The following is a 22747-nucleotide window of genomic DNA, read 5'->3' as shown; positions in this document are numbered from 1 at the left end:
TTTATAAGGCGTACTATGCTCCAGAATGAACGCTGAAAGGCATAATCAGTCTTAAATGATGATGATGATATTTATTTGGTTCTGCATCTCCTCCTTGTAGAGGAACTTCACCTACATCTACATGTATACTCTGTAAGCCACTGTGAAGCAGAGTGTACATTCCTGTTACACCAGTCATTAGGGTTTCTTCCCATTCCATTCACTTATGGAGTGCAGGAAGAATGACTGAATGAAATGCCCCTATGTGTGCTGTAATTAATCTTGTCTTCACAATCTGCATGTGAGTGATAAACAGGAGTTGTAGTACATTTCTAGAGTCATAATTTAAAGATGGTCCTTGAAACTTTTTAAGTAGGCTTTCTCGAGACAGTTTACATCCATCTTTAAGAGGCTGCCAGTTCATGTTTCTTCAGCATCTTGGTGACACTCCCCCATGGGTCAAACAAACCTATGACGATTCGTTCTGCTCTTCTCCATATAGTTCACTATCCCCCGTTAGCCCTATTTGGTATGGATCCCCATACTTTCCAGAATGGGTCACACGAATGATTTGTGAGCAATCTCCTTTGTAGACTGATTGCATTTTCTCAGTATTCTACTAATAAACCAAAGTCTACCACATGCTTTACCCATGACTGAGCCTATGTGAGCATTCATTTTCATATCCCTACAAAGTAGGAGTTGGCCAATTCTAAGTGTGACTCACTGACATTATAGTCAAAGGATACTATGTTCTTCCATTCTGTGATGTGCACAATTTTACATTTCTGAACAATTAAAGTAAGTTGCCAATCTTTCCTCCATTTTCAAAACTTCTAAGATCTGACTGAATATTTGCACAGCTTCTTTCAAACAGTACTTTATGACAATAACTGCACCACCTGCAAAAAATCTGAGGTTACTATTAATATTGTCCGCAAAGTCTTTAATATACAACATGGACAGTAAGGGTCCCACCACACTTCTGTGCAGCACACCAAAAGTTACTTCTACCCTCCCTGCCAAAAAAATCTTGAATTCAATCACAAATTTCATTCGATAGCCCATCTGATCACACTTTGAAAATAAACATAGCTGTGGTACTGAGTTGAATGTTTCTCTGAAATCAAGAAATATTGTATCTACTTGGCTGTCTTGAACCAAAGCTTTAAGTATATCAGTGAGAAAAGTGTGGGTTCGGTTTTGCACGACTGAAGCTCTCAGAATCTATTCTGGTTGTCATGGAGGAAGCAATCTGCCTGAGGTACCTCAGTGTGTTTGAGCTCAGAATATGTTCTGAGATCCTACAACAAATCGATGTCAAGGATATTGGATAGTAGCTTTGTGCATTACTTCTATCACCCTTCTTGTGAACAGGTGAGACGTGTGCTTTTTTCCAACTATCAGCATGGTTTTTTGTTTGAGGGATCCATGATAGATTGTAGTTAACAGCAAGACTAACATAGCCGCAAATTCAGTATAGAATCCGATAGGAATTCCATTGGGCCCTGGAGCTTTGTTCCATTTTAATGATTTCAGGTGTTTTCCATTGCCACTGACACTAACATTTATTTTAGTCATCTTTTCAGTGGAACAAAAATTAAATTGGGACAATTCGCCTGGATTTTTCTTTGTAAAGGGACATTTGAAAGTGGCCTTAAGCACTTCAGATTTTGCTTTGCTACCATCAATTTCAGTCCTTGTCTCATTCTTGAGTGACTGGACACTAACTGCCTTGCCTTAACATACAAGTAGAACTTCTTTGGATTTTGTAAAATATCATATGACAGTATTCTTCTACGGCAATCATTCAAGGCTTTGTGCAGTGCTTGCTTGATGGCTAAATGCATTTCATTTGGCATCTCTTTATCTACAGGCCTATGCTTTGTTTGAGACCTATTAAGCAGTAGTCTCTCTTTCTTCAGAAGTTTCTTTACAGTGACTATACACCACTTGGCAGCATCTTCCATTATGAACATTTCTAATGAGTAATATATATCCAGTACAAGATCAACTATTCTTTTAAACTTGAGTCATAGTTCCTCTACATGCTCATGTCATGTGCTGAAAGTTTCAAGTTCTTCATTCAGATAGACTCTGCTGCTTATTCTTGTTTACTGAATAAACATACGTCTCTATTTGTTTCAGTTGTCCTTTGTAATTTGGCAATCACTGTTGACACAATCAAGTCATGGTCACTGATACCAGTTTCGATGTGGGCATCCTCAAAAAGGTAAGGTCTATTTGTTGCCATTGTATCTAATATATTTCCATCATTAGTGAGGTTCTAAACTATCTGTTCTAGGTAGTTTTCAGAGAAGGCATTTAGAAATGTTTCACAGGTTGTCTTGTATGCTCACCAACTGTAATTTTCCCAATTGACTGTTGGATAATTGAAGTCTCCACCGATGATTACAGTACGATTAGAGAACTTATTAAAAAGCAAACTGAGGTTTTCTCTAAAGTTTTTGGTCATATCAGGAGGCAAGTCTGGTGTGCCGACAGAACAATTTAATTAGCATCTTAACCCCAACCCAGATGTGTGATATTTGGCTTTCCTAGAAGATAATGATCTTCAACTGCTCTTGGATCTTCAGCTGGATGAATACATAACAGATATTCAAGACCATCCTATGCCAGATAAACCAAAGATCACACTACTCTTTATTTTTAAATTAATTATTATTATTATTTGAAACATATTTTACTAACTCAAGTGTTTCATAAGCTCTGATCTGAGAGATGAACATGGGTTGTTCTTACAAAGTGGGGGTGTGGTAATTTAAGGTAAATGTTGGACATTCATTAACATTCAATCATTCCCACAGCACATCAGAAGACTGGAAGACAAATGCCACGTGATATTTTCTAGTAAATTGATTATTTTGCTATTATTAGTGACTGCTGTGGTTAAACATCAAGATGAAAAACCAAGCTAATAGCCACCTAACATGGCATTACTCGTTAGAGATACTCGATGTACTTTAAGATGGAATTAATACTACTCTATAAGATACAATAACAAAAAATACAGCACGAATTTCAAGAATGATGCTCAGTTAGTACAGCTGGAAGTCTCCTGCAAAGTCATTTGTTCAGGATCATTCTCAAATGAATTAGGGAGGTAAAGTTACTTCTTCTTATACAGATTGTAATTATCTGTACTGCTGCCATTGATGCAAATGGAAGGAGGATGAGAACTGTTATATATGTTACACCTTGTCATCATTAAAGAGGACCGAGGCAATCAGCAGTCCAGTGTTTCCATCATGTGAACAATCATAACCAACTATGCCTTATGCTCAGAGTTGACACTGATTTTGTCCGTAACATCATACATAACATAAATTATTAGGAACTGTCTGTTACTTCTACCCTTGGCTCACAATAGAAAAATATACAATCGATATGCTTTCTGCCAGTGGGGCAAGAATGATCTCATCCTTTCATGTTCAAGAGTCTTACAATATAAATGAGATATTCCATGGTATTAACTTTCTGCAATGTAAGATGATTAACACAGACTTTTATATCCTGCCCATGGAAAAATTTGTCACAAAAAGCAACACAATGGAAATAATGGAATCTAACTAACACATCAAGGATAAGTTTATTTATTTGCAGTTCTGTGACAGTAAAAGATTGTAGTAATAAAACCTCATACGTGGCTACATGTCAAGTTCGGATACAACTGCACATCATTTATACTAAGATATTAAATTAAAGGTTGAATGAAAGTGGATTAAGAAGAATGCTGTTGGTTCTGTGAGGACCCACACAGTTTTTTTCCAACTGAGTGAGCTGTTGATCAACAGCAAACACAGGGAAGAATATTGCAGTCCTTCAGAACATTAATACATTAATTCCTGTTTATCTGAAGGCTGTAAATAGTTATTTTTAAGAGGCTTTCCAATTTTATGTTCCTTTTGAGTAAGTTTCCATCAGTGCAAGAAAGTGTGTTAGTAGCGCTCTATTGTTTGACAACTGTTGTTGAAGGAAGTATGTAATTTCTTGTAGTGACTGAGTTTGGGCATTTGCATGGTTTGGTATGGTGTGGTGAAAACGTAATTTTCTAGCTAGTACCAAAGATGAAAATTAAAGCAAAATGACATGTAATACCTTCAGAGATATTTAATACTATCGGGTACAGACACATTTACTGTAAGATATGTTCCATAACAATTAATTTGTTGTGCTGGCATTCAGAAAAATGACCAGTTTGATGCAGCTATCTACACTACACTATACTGTGTGAGCCTCTTCATCTCTCCAGAACTTTTTTAACCAATATCCATTTGAAATGGCTTACAATAATCAAGTCTTGGTCTCTCATTTCAATTTTAGCCTCTCACACTTCCCTCCATCATCAAATTATCTTTTTCTTGATGTCTCAGTATGTACATGTAAACAGATCCACAGTCAAGTTGTGCCATAAATTTATTTTCTCCTCTGTTTAATTCAGTACAATTTCATTAGTTATCTAACCTACTCAATTAATATTCAGCATTCTCATGTCACATCACATTTCAATTGCTTCTTTTTTCTTTTTGTCTGTGCACAGCTTACTGTCTACTGTTCACTCTTCACTTCCACACAAAATTAAAAGGAAGACATATACTTCCAAAAAAGATTTTCTAACACTTAAATTTACATTAGTTAAAATATCTGCAGTTCTCACAAAAATTTTCTTGCCACTGCAAGACTGCATTTTTTATCCTGTTTACTTCTGCAATCATGTTATTTTACTCCATAAATTGCAGAGCACATCTTCTACTTTCAATGTCTCATTTCGTAACCTAATTTCATTAGCATCATCTGCTTTAATCCAACTACATTTCATCACTTTTGTTTTGCTCCTGTCGATATTCATCTTATGACCGATCTTTAAAGACATAGTTTACTGCAGAAATGAAAATATGTTTTCACCTTTGACTGTAATTATTTCCAAAGGTAGACAACTATGTCATTTCAGAAATTTTGTTCCACTGCCACTGTGAGGCATACCCGCAAAAAAGTAATGTAACAATCCGTTTTGCTCAACCTATCCTCCAAATTTGTTGCTGTCTCAGACACAATTAAAATGTCATCAGCAAATCTTATTTCTTCTCACTGCACCTTAATTCCCTTTTCAGACTTCTCTGGGTACCTTGACAGCTTGCTCATTGTTGCTTTTAGATCTTCATTTATATGATGTTTTTTATATACTACCACGTACATTTATTATTTGTGGTTTTAATAATTCTTCTTTTCTTTTCCTAAGATGCTTAAAACTAAACATTGCCCATAGTGTTGGTAATAGTAGGCCACTGCTACTGACCCACTTTCATATCACTGTATTTCAGAATTCTGATCTGATGGTTATTACAATCAAAAACAATCACCTCTAGTATACTGAAAAGAAACTGTAATTTAGACTATTGCTTTTTGTTTTTATACAAAGCACAAGGTTTGAAGATTCAACATGTTACCAGGTAGTTATTTGGCTGTCTGGTTAGTGCAAACAACAGCAATTTAACTCAAGTCCATTAAAAATTATACTGAGTGAGTGAGTCTAAAAGCATAAAAGTTAGTTTATTAAACAATTAATATGTATGGTTGTGTGGATGCTAATGCACTTGTTCTCGTCAAAAATGAAATGAAACCATGAAGGGGCCTATATGCTCTGTAACATCTTACAGAGGAGGCAAAATTGTGTAATGTTCCATTGTTATCAAAAGATACATACACATTTACTCCTACCTTGCCTACTTCCCACAACTTTCTTCCCTTAGCTCTTCAGTTCTCCTCAGATTCCAATAACAGCACTCACATTTTTAAAACCACAAGATTTGGCCAATACTGTCTCATATTGCTGGTAGCCTTGTCTTTGTTTTGTTACTGGTACATGTTTCTTCCTTTACATTAATATAGCTTCAAAGGGATAATAACGTATCTACAAAATCCTAAATACAAGGGTTGGAGCTTAAATAGTGGCAACTATTTATTCACAACCAATACAAAAGAGTTGCATGTTTGCACCTATTACTGTCCTTCAAAGTAGTCACCAGCTTTGTGTAGAAACTGTTGCCAGTGATGTGGAAAGTACAGTATACCATTACCAGAGCCTGTTCAATTGACGGTGCAAATGGAGTGGTCTACTGCCTGTCGAATCTCTGGAACAGTTCTGAAGCAAATGCCACGAAATGGTTCCTTCATCTTCGGAATCAAATCAAAGTCACAAGGACTTAAGTCTGGGGAGTATGGTGGATGGTACAGTACTTCCCAGTCCCATTGACTGAAAAGAGCAGCCACAGCTTGCACTGTATGCGCCCGTGCATTGTCATGCAAAATGATGGGTGGGTCGCACAGAAAGTGTCACCAATTCTTTCACAAAGCTAATTACAGGTGATCCTCCAAAAACGACCAGTAATACTGTGCACTGAGCTTCTGCTGTGGGGGAATGTAAGATGTTAGGATAACACCATCACAATCGTACACAAAAATCACCATTATTTTTACCATACTGGGGCTCTGACGCACTTTAATCTTTCGCGGCAACTCATAATGATGCCATTTGTTGGATTGGCATTTCAGTTTCGGCTTGTACGATGTGGACCATGTGTCATCCAGTGTTATGACACAGCCTCTACTTTGCACTCATAGCGCTCCACGTGCGTCTGAGCAGCGTCATAAAGCATCCATTTCTGCATTTCCATCAATTCATGTGGAACCCATCGTGTGGCGTAATTCAGGATGCAAAGCACAGTCATATGCGGTAACCCAGTTTTGTGGGCGAGCTCATGAATCATGGCATTGGTCACTGTCCACTAATGTGGCAACAGCACGCAGTTTTTCAGAGATGCTAGGACAACCTGCCCAACACATGTCTGCCACAGTTTGGTGACCTTCATTGAAGGCTTTTACCCAATGTTCCACTGTTCTGTACAGCAATACCGATTCCTCGCATGCCTCTTGAAGACCTTGATGACACTGTCATGCTGTATGACCTCTGGCACATTCAATCTTGATCAGACTCCATTGTTCCTGTTTCTAAAACACAGTGACACCATTATGTTAGACTGCTCGCTCAAAAGTGACTGTGTTTCCCTCAATTGTGTGCACGCCGGTGAACTGGGACGGGTGAGTCCATTTGCTCGGAAGTAAGGTAGGTATGTCAACAACGTGTGCTATCAGCGACAATAGTAGATTCCACTGCATAATGTCTCCACAGCAGTGTTGCCAGTATTTAAGTTCCAACCTATTTATAATGTACCTGGATAGACAAATAAATTTACTCACCAGGTGGCAACAGGAGAAAACACATATAAAAGGTATTACAGTTTGCAAGCTTTCAGAGTCAGTGGCTCCTTCTTCTGGCAGAAGGACTGGAGGGTAAGGAAGAGGGGTGAAGGAAAAGGACTGGTAAGGTTTAAGAAAGGGAGTAGAGTTCAGAAAAGGCACCCAGAACCCTGGATCAGGGTATACTTACCAGATGAATTAGAAGGAAAGACAGTTTGTTGGGTACTATACTGTATGAATTTTGAAAAACTGAGAGCTTAAAGATGAAAGATAAGTAATATGCAAGGGAGAGATTACTGCTAAAACATTGTGCATGAGTTAATAAGAGTGAAAAGCTAAATGCATTCTTTGTGATAGAGATTGGTAGTGGAATGGAAAAATAGACAGATCAGAAAATGAAAGATGTAGAAAACTAAAATGGAGTGAAGAAAGGAACAGTTACTGTGAATAAATGCTGAGACCAAAGAAATTGTTGTAAATTAAGGCCAGGCAGTCGGAGACATTCAAGGACATGGAGCGCAACTTCCCACTGCGGAGTTCTGAGAAACAGGTGTTTGGGGAAGAATCCAGATAGTACATATGGTGAAACAGGCACTGAGATCATGACTGCCATGTTGTAGAGTACACTATGCAACAGGATATTGTCTGTTGCTAGTATAGACCCTCTCCCTAAGTCCACCATCCTAACCGATAACTTGGTGTTTACATAACAGCTGGTATATGATATGTCATGTCACAGGTGGCTCTCCCTTTGATACATATGTTTTACCAGTTACAAGGCTGGTATATGTGGTGATGTGAGGGTGCAAAGGGCAAATCTTGCAGCAGGAATGGTCACATGGGTAGGAGCCATAGGTAAGGGAGATGGGTGCAGAAGGAGCATAAGGTCTGATGTGGATACTGTGGAGATTGGTAGGACAATGAAAAGCTATTCTAGGTGTGGTGAGGAAAATCTCTGACAGAATGGATCTCTTTTCAGGGACATGATTTTAGGAAGTCATAGCCTTGTTGAACTAGCTGATAAATACATTATTTTTATCCTGGTCTTGAAAAAATTAATCAGCTACTTTGACATGGCTATGACTTCCTACAATCTATTCTGGCCAAGATTTTGTCTACCACACCTAGAATAGTTCTTCACTGTCCTCCCAATCTCTACAATATCCTTGTCTGATCCTATGCTCCTCCTGCAACCATCTCCCTTCCCTATGGCTCCTGCACTTGTGACCATCCCTATTGCAAAATTTGCCCTATGAACCCTCCTACCACCACCTATACAAGCCCTGTAACTGACAAAATATATACTATCAAAGGGAGAGCCACCTGTGAAATGACACGCCACAAATCAGCTGTTATGTAAAAATTGTTTGGTCTTTTACATTGGCATGACTCCCGCCAAGTTATCAGTTAGGATAAATGGGCATAGGGAGACAGTGTATCGTGGCAACAAACAATAACCTGTTGCACAGCATGCTCTACAACATGACAGTCATGACCTTAGAGCCTATTTCACTGCATGTGCCATCTGGGCTCTTCTCCTGGACACCAGTTTCTCAAAACTCCACAGATGGGAACTGGTGCTTCAGCATGTTCTCAGTTCTCACCACCCAACTGGCCTTGTATTCTGTCTTACGGCAGGTCTCCCACTTTTGTCTGTCCATAGCCAGTCTTTTCATTTCTGAATATTTGCCTCCTTTGATATTGTCCAGCATTTGATATCTTCTTTTTTCTCTTCCCCTCTTTCCCTCCACCATTCCTTCTTTCAATAAACAGTCCCTCCTCAAACAATGTCCAATCTACTTCCGTTTTCTCTTTCTGATGACTTTTAGCATATTTCTTTCTTCTCCAACTCTTCATTCCTTACTCAGTTTCCCATTTCACTTTTTCCATTCTTTGATTAGATTAGAGATGAGATTAGATTAGATTAGTACTTGTTCCATAGATCATGAATATGACACTTTGTAATGATGTGGAACATGTCAGGTTAATAAAAGGTGTCTATACAAGGTATTACATTAGACAAAATATTACATGACACTCAATTTTTTTTAGTGGGTGTTGGGAAATTACCCACTTACTATATCCAAAAATTCATCTAATGATGAGTAGAAGGAGTTTCCATTAAGAAATTCTTTTAATTTCCTTTTAAATGCTATATGGCTATCTGCCAGACTTTTGATGCTATTAGGTAAGTGACCAAAGACTTTTGTGGCAGCATAATTTACCCCCTTCTGAGTCAAAGTAAGATTTAACCTTGAGTAGTGAAGATCATCCTTTCTCCTAGTGTTGTAGCCATGTACACTACTATTACTTTTGAATTCGTTCAGATTGTTAATAACAAACTTCATAAGTGAATATTTATATTGTGAGGCTACAGTGAATATTTCTAGCTCTGTAAATAAGTGTCTGCAGGATGATCGTGGATGAGCTCCACACTCTTTTACTCAATGATGAGTTACCCCAGAATATGACACCATACGAAAGCAGAGAATGAAAATAGGCGTGGTAAGCTAATTTACACAGATGTAAATCGCCAAAATTTGCAATGACCCTAACAGCATAAGTAGCTGAACTCAAACGTTTCAGCAGATCCTGAGTGTGTTTTTTCCAGTTTAACCCCTCATCAATGCATACACCTAGAAATGTTGAATATTCTACCTTAGCTACTGATTTCTGATTGAAGTCTATATTTATTAATGGGGTCATTCCATTTACTGTGTGGAACTGTATATACTGTGTTTTGTCAAAGTTTAATGAGAGCCCATTTGCAGAAAACCACTTAATGATTTTCTGAAAAACATCATTTACAATTTCACCAGTTCATTCTTGTCTGTTGGGTGTGATAGCTATACTTGTATCATCGGCAAAAAGTACCAGCTTTGCATCTTCATGAATACAGAATGGCAAGTCATTAATATATGTTAAGAACCTTGCGGCACCCCATTCTTGATTGTTCCCCAGTTTGAGAAATCACCAGTTTTTTGCATATTATGTGAACTGTTTATTTCAACTTTCTGCACTCTTCCAGTTAGGTATGATTTAAACCATTTGAGCACTGTCCCATTCATACCACAGTACTTGAGCTTATCTAGAAGTATTCTATAATTTACACAATCAAAAGCCTTTGACAGATCACAAAAAATCCCAACGCGTGACTTCCGGTTACTCAGAGCATTTAATATTTCATTAGTGAAAGTATATATAGCATATTTCGTTGAAAAACCCTTCTGGAAACCGTACTGACATTTTGATAAAACTTTATTTTTACAAAGGTGTGAAGCTACTCTACAATACATTACTTTTTCAAGAATTTTGGATAAGGCAGTCAGAAGGGAGACTGGGTGGTAGTTGTTGACATCAGATCTATCCCCTTTTTTATGCAGTGGTTTAACAATGGCATACTTCAGTCTATCTGGGAAAATACCCTGCTTCAGAGAGCTATTACATATGTGGCTAAGAATCCCACTTATTTCTTGGGAACAAGCTTTTATTATCCAGCTGGAAATGCCATCAATTCCATGTGAGCTTTTATTCTTGAGAGAGTTTATTATCTTCCTAATTTCAGATGGAGAGGTGGGTGGAATTTCAATTGTATCAAATTGTGTAGTTAAGGCATCTTCCATTAACTGCCTTGCTTCTTCTAATGAACATTTAGATCCTATTTTCTCTACAACATTTAAAAAATGATTATTCAAAATGTTTTTGACTTCCGGCTTGTTGTTTATCAAGTTTCCATTCACTTTGATGGTGATGCGGTCATCCTGTACTCTTGGTTGTCCTGTCTCCCTTGTAATAATATTCCAAATTGTTTTGATTTTGTTATCAGAGGTATTAATCTCAGACATGATGCACATGCTTCTGGACTTTTTAATAACCTTTCTTAATGTAGCACAGTAGTTTTTATAATATTTGGCTGTTTTTGGGTCATTACTCTTTCTTGTTGTTAGATACAGTTCGCTTTTGTGGTTACAAGATATTTTTATTCCTTTAGTAAGCCAAGGTTTTTTGCATGGTTTCTTATAATTAGATTTAACTACTTTCTTGGGGAAACAGTTTTTAAATTCTCTTACAAGTGTATCATGAAATAAGTTATATTATAAATTAGTAACGGGTTCCTTTTACACCTCATCCCAGTCTAACTGCTAAAGATTTTCTCTGAAATTTCTAATTGTTGAGTCATTAATTGAACGCACAACTTTGGAGGGTAGTTTTGAATTACTGAATGGAGCTATGTCATATACTGTAACTAGCTGAGAATCATGATCAGAAAGCCCATTCTCAACAGGACAAGATTTATATTTTTAAACCTATCTTGGTCTATAAAAGTGTTATCTATCAATGTGCTGCTGTCCTTTACTACCCGAGTAGGAAAATTAATGACAGATGTCAAATTGAAAGAACTGAGCAAGACTTCCAGGTCATTCTTCCTATTACACTCATTCGATGAATCAACAATGAAGTGCCCACAAATAATAATTTGCTTTCCCTTATCTGACAGATAGCACAACAAGGCATCCAAGTTTTCCAGGAATAAATGAAAGTTTCCTGAAAGGGGCCTATATACTGTAACAATTACAAAAGAGCCCTCCTTCGGTTTAAGTTGACAGGCACATGCTTCTATATGTTGCTCTAGACAAAAAAAAAAAATTGTGTCTAAGCTTTCTACACAGTGATAACTTTTGACATATGTGGCAACTCCTCCTCCCACCTTATTCTCTCTACTCACATGTGAAGCTAGTTTATGACCACTGATATTTACCTTTTCCATATTGGACACAATGTGATGCTCAAACAGGCATAGTATATCTATTACATTATCAGATTTAATGCCATCTAAACAAACCAGGAGCTCATCTACTTTATTCTTCAATGCCGGAATATTTTGGTGAAAAATGGTAACATTATTTTTTACTTTACTTTTGTGAGAATCTACTTTTTTGTTTAGTCCACCAATATTTTGGTTAAATTGGGTAACATTATTATTTAATTTCCTGTTGTGAGAATGTTGTGAGTTTTGGACCTCTTTAGCACCTGCCTGCCTGAACTTCTCATTGGAGACTGATATTAGTCTAAAAAAGAGGTACATCCTTGAGTACTAGTGTCGCCCCTTAAGGATTTCGCTAATAACCCTGCAAGTTTACCCTTCCCTTTCCTATTGAGATGTATGCCATGCCTTGTGAAATCCCCCCTATCAATAGCCTCAACAGGAACCAACCCAATGTCTGACAGAGTGGCCGCCCTATGCAACTGATCCAACTCCATATTTACCCTCCTGACAGAGCAGTTCAACTGAGGCTGATCATGCCACACAAAAGGAGGCACCAGCCCAACATTGGTATGGATCGCTGCCGAGGCTATTTTCACCAGGTCACACTCAATCCTGTAGCACTGATCCCTATCAATACTGTTTCCCACTCCACCCACTATCATCACATGATCCTGCTTTGTGAATCCCTTGCACAAGGAACCTATATCCTCTATCACGTGGCTACGACTTGCACTTGTCTTGAAAAAGTTTGTGCCCTGGTACCTGTCACCCAATTTTTCCTGCAAAATCTGGCCCACACCTCTTCCATGGCTGCTACCTAGCAACGGAACTTTCCTCTTACTTTTTACTTTTTTTGAAACAGTTGGTTTCCTAGTGAGATTCTGTTGCATCTTAACTACATCTACTTACCTTATTCCTACTTAACTGTGGTAGCAAGGCAAATCTATTGGTTGTGCCAGTTGGGAAACTGTCAGACACTGTCCTCTTTCTGTGGCCCCTGTTCCCAGCTACCACTTCCCACCGCTGTTTGCCCTCCTCCCCCCTTAACCTCTTCAGTTCCTCCCTCACTCTGTCCAAATCAGCCTGAAGGGCTCTAATTTTCTCCTCCGGTTGAGCTATAATCCTATCTCTTGAGCAAACCCTGCAAGAGAATGGAAGAGTCTCGTTTGCTTCCCCAATTCCCACACCGCTACAATTTCCCCAATGAAACCACCTGTCACAACAGCTGCACAAAACCCCTGAACTAACTTTCCTACTGCAGCTCACACACTTAGTATCCATGGTAATTTGGAAATTAGTTAAGAGATTCACTAAGTGATAATGATAATATTTAAATACAGATGCAAAAGGACACTAAACTAATATATAAGTAAACTATTACCAAATGCACTTAAATTTGTGGTATAATGCTAAATATGCATGATCAAAATTAGGCCTAAACAGCCAAATGTAACCAAAATGAACTTTTTGCAATAAGTGGAAACATATGTAAAAAAAAGAAAAGAAAAGAAAAACCTTTAATGACAAGCTTGAAGAGCACACTAATGAATGTATTTAATTAGTTAATCTATACAAAATTCACTTAAGATTGTGGTATAACGCTAAGTACGCACACTCGGAAAGTAAGGCAAAGCCGCGAAATATAAACAAAACAAACTTTTCGCGATTACTGGAACAATACACAAATAAAAGGAAAACCTTTAATGGTGAGCTTGAAAGGCAGCCTAATGAACGTATTTAATCAGTTAAATTACAGCAAATGCACTTCCAATTGCGGTATAATGCTAAATATGCACACACAAAAAATTAGGCCTAAGCAGCAGTAAGTAAACAAATGAACTTTTCGCGATTACTAGAACACTACGCAAATAAGAGAAAAACTTTTAATGGTGAGCTTGAAGAGTACACTAAGGAACATATTTAATTAGTTAAAAGTGTTCAACTACAATTAATTACAACCTAAATAACTTATCTTTATCTCTATATCCACATCTCTAGTGCCTCCAATCTTCTTTCACCTTCCTTCCTCAATGTCCAGGTCTCTGCCTGGACTTAATTTATGTTAATTCCTTCTGTCTCTGCATTTCTTCAAAGTAACTATTCCTTTCTTTACTCCCTTTTAGTTTTCTACACCTTTCATTTTCTAAACCTGTCTTTTTATGCACCCTCTCACCTCTATCACATACAAGCATTTAGCTTTTTGCTCTTATTAACTCATGTATGGTGTTTTAACAGGAATCTCCGTCTTGCATACTATCTATCTTCCACCTTTAAGCTCTCAGGTTTCCAAATCTCGTTCAGTGCAGTCCATAAGAATCACCTTTCCTTCTCATCCAGTCCGGTAAGTCACCCCAGATCCTAGGTTCTGGGTGACTTTTTTGAACTCTCCCCCTTACCATAAACCTCACCAGTCCTTTTCCTTCACACCTCTCCCTTACCCTTCAAACCTTCCATCAGAAGGAGGTGCCACTGGCCCCAAAAGCTTGCAAACTGAAATACCTTTTATGTTTTGTACTCCTACTACTGCTTGGGGAGTAGACTTTTTATCTATACAATTACACTACATTTTCAAAAATGGATTATTTTTGTTGTTACTAGATCCAAAGTAATTTCAAATGTTACAAAATCAGTGAGAAATTTAGAACTTCAGTGAATTATTAGAGCAAAACAGTTACCAATTTCTGAAGCCTACTATATAGAAAATATGAAGTGTCATCTCCCTTTTGATCAAAAAGGAAACTCAGGTAAATTACAAAACTGGCACTGCATTTACACCATTCACATTAAAGTACTGACCTGTACAAAACGAACAACTTCAAGAGAAACTTGTAAGGATATTGGTATCAGGTTGTTGTACAATATTATGAATGTCAGAAGATTATATCCAAAGTTGAGATTAATCATTTCTGAAAATGAAAACATACTGTATTACAAAGTAAGAAAACAAAATGATAAATACAATACAAACTTTTTTTAAATGTCACAAGCATTCTCTAGCACAACTCAATATTACATTTCACAATAAACCAATTAAATAAATCTGTTGCTTACTTATTTCAAAATATAGGAACATCTCCAAGAAACTAAAACCAAAAGGAATATCAATAAAGTGAGATGATAAGGATGACAGAACAAAAACCATAATGCAAGAAGATTGATATGCACTTCTAACAGTGTGAGGCTAAGGGCACATAAATTGAAGGAGGGAAAAACAGCAACAGTAATAATTTACTCAATATTAACTCTGATGAACAGCAGATGTACAGCTCACATTTAATCATGGCAAGCAGCAAAGTCCTGAAGCATCACACACAGAGCTTCAATTCACGGACATCATTTCTGCACAGACGATGCCTGTCAAATACTCTCAAAACATTTTGTTAACACATGAGTCAGTGTATAGTAGATAGTCGCATCAAGAATTCAGAATGTTCAAATGTGAACTGTTGGGAGCAGTTCAAAACAAATGCTATACTACATAATTATTTCATTAATCACTTGAGAATGAATCAGATTATTTATAACCACTGTAATGTACCACTTTCATCTGTTCATACAGAATGCTACAAAAATGTTTACATAGCTTAATAACTGACATTTTACATTCTGACTAATCACTGTACTTTTCATGAAGGTAAAAGTGTGAAAATATTCAAGCATATCTGACTATTGATATATCAACTATGGTCTGTTATTCTTATTTAGTTCTACATCTGAAGTAATTGCCCTTAGTTGTACTGTTGTGGTCATGAACATATCTGCACTTGCTTATCCCCTCTTGATTTTACAAAAAAAATGTTATTTATACAAATAAAAGGAGTGTAGTGTTAGATATTGATGAATTACAAATGACTCATGACAGACAGTGTCCTAATCCACGCATCAAAGTGTGGACACTGAATACTTGATGGAGAAACTCGTTAACTGCCATTGTTAATCTGCATTCTTCCTTGAAGTCATATCATGTTACTAGCAGCAATTTGTTTAGCAAACAACTTTGCCTTTGAGTGCCTACACACACTATTCATCAAGGTTGCTTCTTATCCTATTTTACTGTAAGATTTACAACACAATATAAAGCTGATTGGCTTTTCGAATATCAAATGTATTAGAAACTCACTATCTCAGAATAGAGACAGACACCGATGTTTGGGAAAATGACAGCATTTAGAAAGAATGGCATGAATGAATCCAAATTCAGAGGATATGTAGAACAGTCTACCAGTAATGTCGGATTAAGACTGCTGGGAGATGTGGTACATGTAGATCTAGCTACAACCTCTCTCACGAGACTGTAAAGGCCACTGTTATATCTAGCTAAATAACTGAAGAGACATTAAAAAAAGGAGAACCTTAAAAGCAAGTTCTAATGCACCTCACACATTACAGACCTCATGCTGGACACTGTAACCAAGCACACAATTCTACTGGAACTAATCAGCTGTGAAAAAGCACCTGGCATGAAATCTGCCATTTACTCATGGCAGTGTCTTCTCCTAGTGTGACCACATTGTACATAGTCTCCACCAGTGAGACTGACTAGAAATGGTAGGCTCAACAGTTTCTAGAGTTAACACTTGTGTGTAACGAGCCAGATCTGCAGCATCTGTGCCTGTACCTTCTCAATACCCTAATTACCATTATGTTTTAAGGTATTAGAGAAAGTCCTTCTTCAGATAACACACACACACACACACACACACACACACACACACACACACACACACACACACACAAATACTCAAAACTTGTAATCCATGCACAGAAGCCCAAATTTGTTCAATAGCTTAAAATATTTAACAGATTCTTTTTAATGTGCTTGTCTGCCACTCAATACAGTGAGTAACAGTCTATCCATTCCATGCAGATGTTTTTTCTAATTTATTTTAATTATATGTTAAAAAGAACATATTGTAAAGTTGATGTTAAATATTACCATCAATACCAATATACCAGTCAGTTCTTGCATGTTCCTTAGTCCATATTTCATTAAATATAGCAGATAGCAGGCACAGAACAATGAGTATGAAGAACAACATCAGTATCTGTGTGTTTGTGAGCTTATCAACAGTAGAACGTTTCAGTGGAGCTGAGGTAGAATTCTTCATGAGTTTGGTCTCATGACCAGTATATACCACAAGGCCAAATATCCAGCTGGTATTGCGCAGCATTGCACCTCTAAGTAAAAGCTGGTCAGGTCCCAGTGGTAATGTCCTGCAAAATTATACTATCAGTATATCCACATTTTTAATTCTGAGCTGTGATATACATTTTTCTTTTTCTTATCCAAGTGAACTTGCAAATGAAAGCTAAACACAGAAGGCATAAAAGGATTGTGTGTGTGTATGTGTGTGTGTGTGTGTGTGTGTGTGTGTGTGTGTGAGAGAGAGAGAGAGAGAGAGAGAGAGAGAGAGAGAGAGAGAGAGAGAGAGAGAGAGAGAGAGAGAGAGTGTGTGTAATTATCAGATATATTGCTGTTAATATCTGTAAGGGAGTTTATTGAAACAGCAAAAGTTAAGAAAAGTGTAACACACAAATCTAACAATTCTTGTCTTTCAGGTACACAAAGTGACAGAATTAGCTGTAAAAACTACATGCAACTGAAATAATAATGTAATATAACTTTAATCACTAGGTGCAGCTATTAGACAATAATAATGTTACTAAAATTTTGTGATAAATAAATGAGCTGTAACATAACTGAGAATGGCGCTTTCAAATATCTTACAAAACAAAATAACTATTGCACTAAATATTGAAAGGTAATTTCTGTCAATATTCTAGGTCCTTCTAATATTATTGTATACAGCACTGTTACATAGATAGGAAAAGAAGACACCACATACTGTTTGTTTGTTTCTTTCAAGATTCCTGTGAACTCATATAAGTGACGATTTGGGAGCTCACATTCCAATGTTCCAGTGAATTGTGTCAAATCTTTTGTTTCCAAAAGATGCGCTGTGTCAGGCAGTGCTTGTCTGATTTTCAAGTTTGTTTCTCCATCCAGGTTTGATGTTTCAATGTAGCAAATTGCTTGTGGCTCACTGTAATTAAAGTCACACAAATTTGAATAATTTCCTTTCCGCCATTGACCATATACTGTGAAAAAAGTATCTTCATTAAAGAAAACTATGTCTTTTTTTCCCAAGAGGATTCTTTTAAGAAAAAGACTACTTTTATACAAACATTCTTAAAAACTAATGCCAATAGCACATGGTGTGCTCCGTTCCATAAGTGACTCCCATGATTCGTAAAAGTGATACACCAAATTTTGTTTGATCATGAGTTCTACGCACTGAAATATTTGTTTCTTGCTGCTGTTAACAATAATTCAGCAGTTTTTGTGCAGTAGCTCCACATCTACATCTATGCTGTAGAAAGCACTGTGAAGTGCATGGCAGAGTGTTCGCCCCCGTACCAGTTACTAGGGATTTTTCCTGTTTCGTTCACATTTGCAGTGTGAGGAGAATTATTGTTTAAATGCCTCTGTGCATGCTACATGAAATCAATCATGTCGTCCTAATCTCTATGGATGCATAGAGGGTTGTAGTATATTTTTCTAGAGTCATCATTTAAAGCTTGTTCTTGAAATTTCGCAAGTAGCTTTCTCGGGATAGTTTACACTTATCTTCAAGAGTCACTCAATTCAGTTTCTTTGGCATCTCTGTGACTCACTCCCATGGATCAAACAAACCTGTGACCATTTGTGCAGCCTTTCTCTGTGTACATTAAATATCCCTTTTAGTCCTATCTGGTATGGGTCCCACACACTTGAGCAAAATTCTAGAACATGTTACACGAGTGGTTGGTAAGCAATCTCCTTTGTGGACTGATTGCATGTTACCGGTATTCTGCCAATAAACCAAAGTCTACCACTGCTTTGCCCATGACTCAGCCCTCAGCCTAAGTGATCATTCTCTCCCCCCGTTGGACGTTCGAGTCCTCCCTTGGGCGCGCGCGCGCGTGTGTGTGTGTGTGTGTGTGTGTGTGTGTGTGTGTGTGTGTGTGTGTGTGTGTTTTGTTCTTAGTGTAAGTTAGATTAAGTAAGCCTAGGGATCAATGACCTTAGCAGTTTGCTCCCATAGGAACGTACCACAAGCTTCCAAAATGTGATCATTCCATTTCATACCCCTACAAAGTGCTACACCCTGGTATTTGTATCGGGTGACTGATTCCAACTGTGACTCATTGATATTATAGTCACAGGATACTATGTTTTTTTTTTTTTGTTTTGTGATGTGCACAATTTTATACCCCTTAACAACTAAAACAAGTTTACATTCTTTGTACCACTTTGGAAACTTATCAAGATCTGAGAATAATTGCACAGTTTCTTCCAGACAGTAATTAAAGCTAGATAATGCATCATCTGCAAAAAGTCTGAGGTTACTACCAATATTATCTAAGGTCGTTAACATACAATATGAACAGCAAGGGTCCCAATACATTTCTCTGTTGCACACCAGAAATTACTTCTATATCTGACATTGATTCCCCAACCAAGATAATAAAAAAACTATACATCTGGTAACAAAAAACACATTTTTCACACCATTTCACAATAAATATTAATAGATTATTTTATCTTTTGTCTTTTAACTGACACATCACAATTTTCAAATAACTGAATATTATAATATAAATAAAACAGAAAGAAACTTCCACATGGGAAAAATATATTAAAAACAAAGATTCCAAGACTTACCAAGCGGGAAAGCACTGGTAGACAGGCACAATAAAATAACACACAAACACACACACAAAATTATGAGCTTTCGCAACCGGCGGTTGCTTCGTCAGGAAAGAGGGAAGGAGAAGGAAAGATGAAAGGATGTGGGTTTTAAGGGAGAGGGTAAGGAGCCATTCCAATCCCGAGAGCGGAAAGACTTACCTTAGGGGGAAAAAAGGATAGGTATATACTCACACGCGCACACACACACACACACACACACACACACACACACACACACACACACACACACATCCATACAGATACAGACACAAGCAGCAGTGATATATGCCTCTACATCCTTACATTTTTACTCTATCCATCCCGCTTAGCCATTCTGCACTTCCTATCAATCTCATTTTTGCCTGCATAATTTACTGCATTTTCATATATTCTCTTTTAATCAATTAAATTCAATGTATCTTCTGTTACCCAAGGATTTTTCCTTGCTCTCGTCTTTTTACCTACTTGATCCTCTGCTGCCTTCACTATATCATCTCTCAAAGCTACCTGTATTCCTTTCCCCCATTCTTATCAATAATTCCCTAATGCGCTCCCTGAAACTCTCTATAACCCCTGGTTCTGTCAGTTTGTCCAGGTCCCATCTCCTTAAATTCCCACCTTTTTGCAGTTTCTTCAGTTTTAATCTATAGTTCATAACCAATAGATTGTGGTCAGAGTCCACATCTGCCCCTGGAAATGTCTTACAGTTTAAAACCTGGTTCCTAAATCTCTGGCTTACAATTATATAATCTATCTGAAACCTTCCACTATCTACAGATCTCTTCCATGTATACAACCTTCTTTCACGATTCTTGAACCAAGTGTTAGCTATGATTAAGTTATGCTCTGTGCAAAATTCTACCAGGCGGCTTCCTCTTTCATTCCTTACACCCATTCCATATTCACCTACTACTTTTCCTTCTCTTCCTTTTCCTACTATCGAATTCCAGTTACCCATGACTATTAAATTTTCATCTCCCTTCACTATCTGAATAATTTATTTTATCTCATCACACATTTCACCAATCTCTTTGTCATCTGCGGAGCTAGTTGGCATATAAACTTGTACTATTGTGATGGGCGTGGGCTTCATGTCTATCTTTGCTACAATAATGTGTTCACTATGCTGTTTGTAGTTAGCTTACCCATGGTCCTATTTTTTTTAAATTCATGATTAAACTACTCCCGCATTACCCCTACTTGATTTTGTATTTATAACCCTGTATTCACATGACCAGAAGTCTTGTTCCTCCTGCCACTGAACTTCACTAATTCGCACTATATCTAACTTTAACCTATCCATTTCCCTTCTTAAATTTTCTAACTTACCTGCCCGATTAAGGGATATGAAATCCCACGCTCTAATCCATAGAATGCCAGTTTTCTTTCTCCTGATAACAACGTCCCTCTGAGTAGTCCCCTCTCAGAGATCCAAATGGGTGACTATCTTACCTCTAGAATATTTTACCCAAGAGGACACCATCATCATTTAACCATATAGTAAAGGTGCATGCCCTCGGGAAAAATTACGGCTGTAGTTTCCCCTTGCTTTCAGCCGTTCGCAGTACCAGCATAGCAAAGCCGTTTTGGTTAGTGTTGCAAGGCCAGATCAGTCAATCATCCAGACTGTTGCCCCTGCAACTACTGAAAAGGCTGCTGCCCCTCTTCAGGAACCACATGTCTGTCTGGCCTCTCAACATATACCCCTCCATTGTGGTTGCACCTAAGGTACAGACAGCTATCTGTATTGCGAGGCATGCAAGCCTCCCCACCTTTGGCAAGGTCCATGGTTCATGGGGGGAGGATATATGTGCTATAGTAAGAAAATCACAAACACCAATTTACTATGAAATAGCTTATGCGCAGGACAGTGGTAACTTCTGGAAATTCTCAAAAATAAACTTATTTCTCATGTAATTAAACAACAAAATTAGGTAATGATTGTTTCTGTATGAGGGCTACTAATAAGAAAAATTTCAATTCAGGTCTAAAGTTGATGAAAACATTACGAGTTTATTGTGGCACTTGCAAATGTTCAAAATATCACAATCTATTCTGGTACATGTGAGTAGCAACTCAGTCAATGGAAGGTTATGCAAAATGGATACAAACAGCAAACATTAGAATCTAGTATTTTGAATTGGCAAATGTATCAGGCAAACACAGCCACACACAAAGGAAATTTTGGAAGTCAGCCTTTGTATAAATAACCATGTGAATTACAAAGACTTTCTTAGCTGATTCTGTGACAATCTCTACACTGAAGTGTTGAAGAGGAACACTGTAGCATCAGTTTATCTCAGTGAAAATTGTGCAGCACCAACACAGACACCATGTCTTTTGCTTGGAGCAGCTCGCACTGCAATATCTCTTGTTACTGTTGACATTATCCTATCAGAGAATACAGACTGCACTCATCATCATCATCATCATCATTTAAGACTGATTATGCCTTTCAGCGTTCAGTCTGGAGCATAGCTCCCCTTATAAAATTCCTCCATGATCCCCTATTCAGTGCTAACATTGGTGCCTCTTCTGATGTTAAACCTATTACTTCAAAATCATTTTTAACCGAATCCAGGTACCTTCTCCTTGGTCTGCCCCGACTCCTCCTACCCTCTACTGCTGAACCAATGAGTCTCTTGGGTAACCTTGCTTCTCCCATGACCCCGCCATCTAAGCCTGTTCGCCCTGACTGCTACATCTATAGAGTTCATTCCCATACTGCACTATGTTTTCAAATTGTATTTGAGGGGAAACCCCTATGGGGATCCTGGGAGGTAAGAAATGATTTACCTGGCACATTTTCATGGCATCAGCCATTTTTTCAAGCTACTTTAGTTGTTTCTGTGATACTGTAGAAGAAAGGATGGTCACACTAATCATTTAGAGCCCACAGTAAACGAAAAAGCAAAGAATGAGTACAGCGGCAAAGAAAAAAGTAGAATTTGTGAATTCTGTCTGCAAAGTATGGCCAGACACTTTTAAGC

General features: G+C 37.6%; 1 protein-coding gene across 13 annotated transcripts in view; it reads right to left on the bottom strand.

Moving 5' to 3' along the window:
• The window catches only part of LOC126354167 (phospholipid-transporting ATPase IA), a 627555-nt gene that overhangs the window by 170981 nt on the left and 433827 nt on the right, over positions 1–22747 (bottom strand). For all 13 annotated transcript variants that reach the window (XR_007565271.1, XM_050003592.1, XM_050003597.1 and 10 more), the window contains exons 5-7: positions 17872–18069; positions 16962–17239; positions 14822–14931 (exon numbers count right to left, since the gene is read on the bottom strand). Coding sequence is in view for 12 of the 13 variants with exons in the window: in XM_050003592.1 (XP_049859549.1) it covers positions 14822–14931; positions 16962–17239; positions 17872–18069 (586 nt within the window). In the remaining variant the exon portion in view is untranslated. The remainder of the gene's footprint in view (positions 1–14821; positions 14932–16961; positions 17240–17871; positions 18070–22747) is intronic.

Source organism: Schistocerca gregaria, chromosome 3 (assembly GCF_023897955.1).
Source record: "Schistocerca gregaria isolate iqSchGreg1 chromosome 3, iqSchGreg1.2, whole genome shotgun sequence".
NCBI classification, from domain to species: Eukaryota; Metazoa; Arthropoda; class Insecta; order Orthoptera; family Acrididae; genus Schistocerca; species Schistocerca gregaria.
The sequence above is the reverse complement of the archived record's forward strand: the minus strand, read 5'-3'. Positions and strand labels throughout refer to the sequence as shown.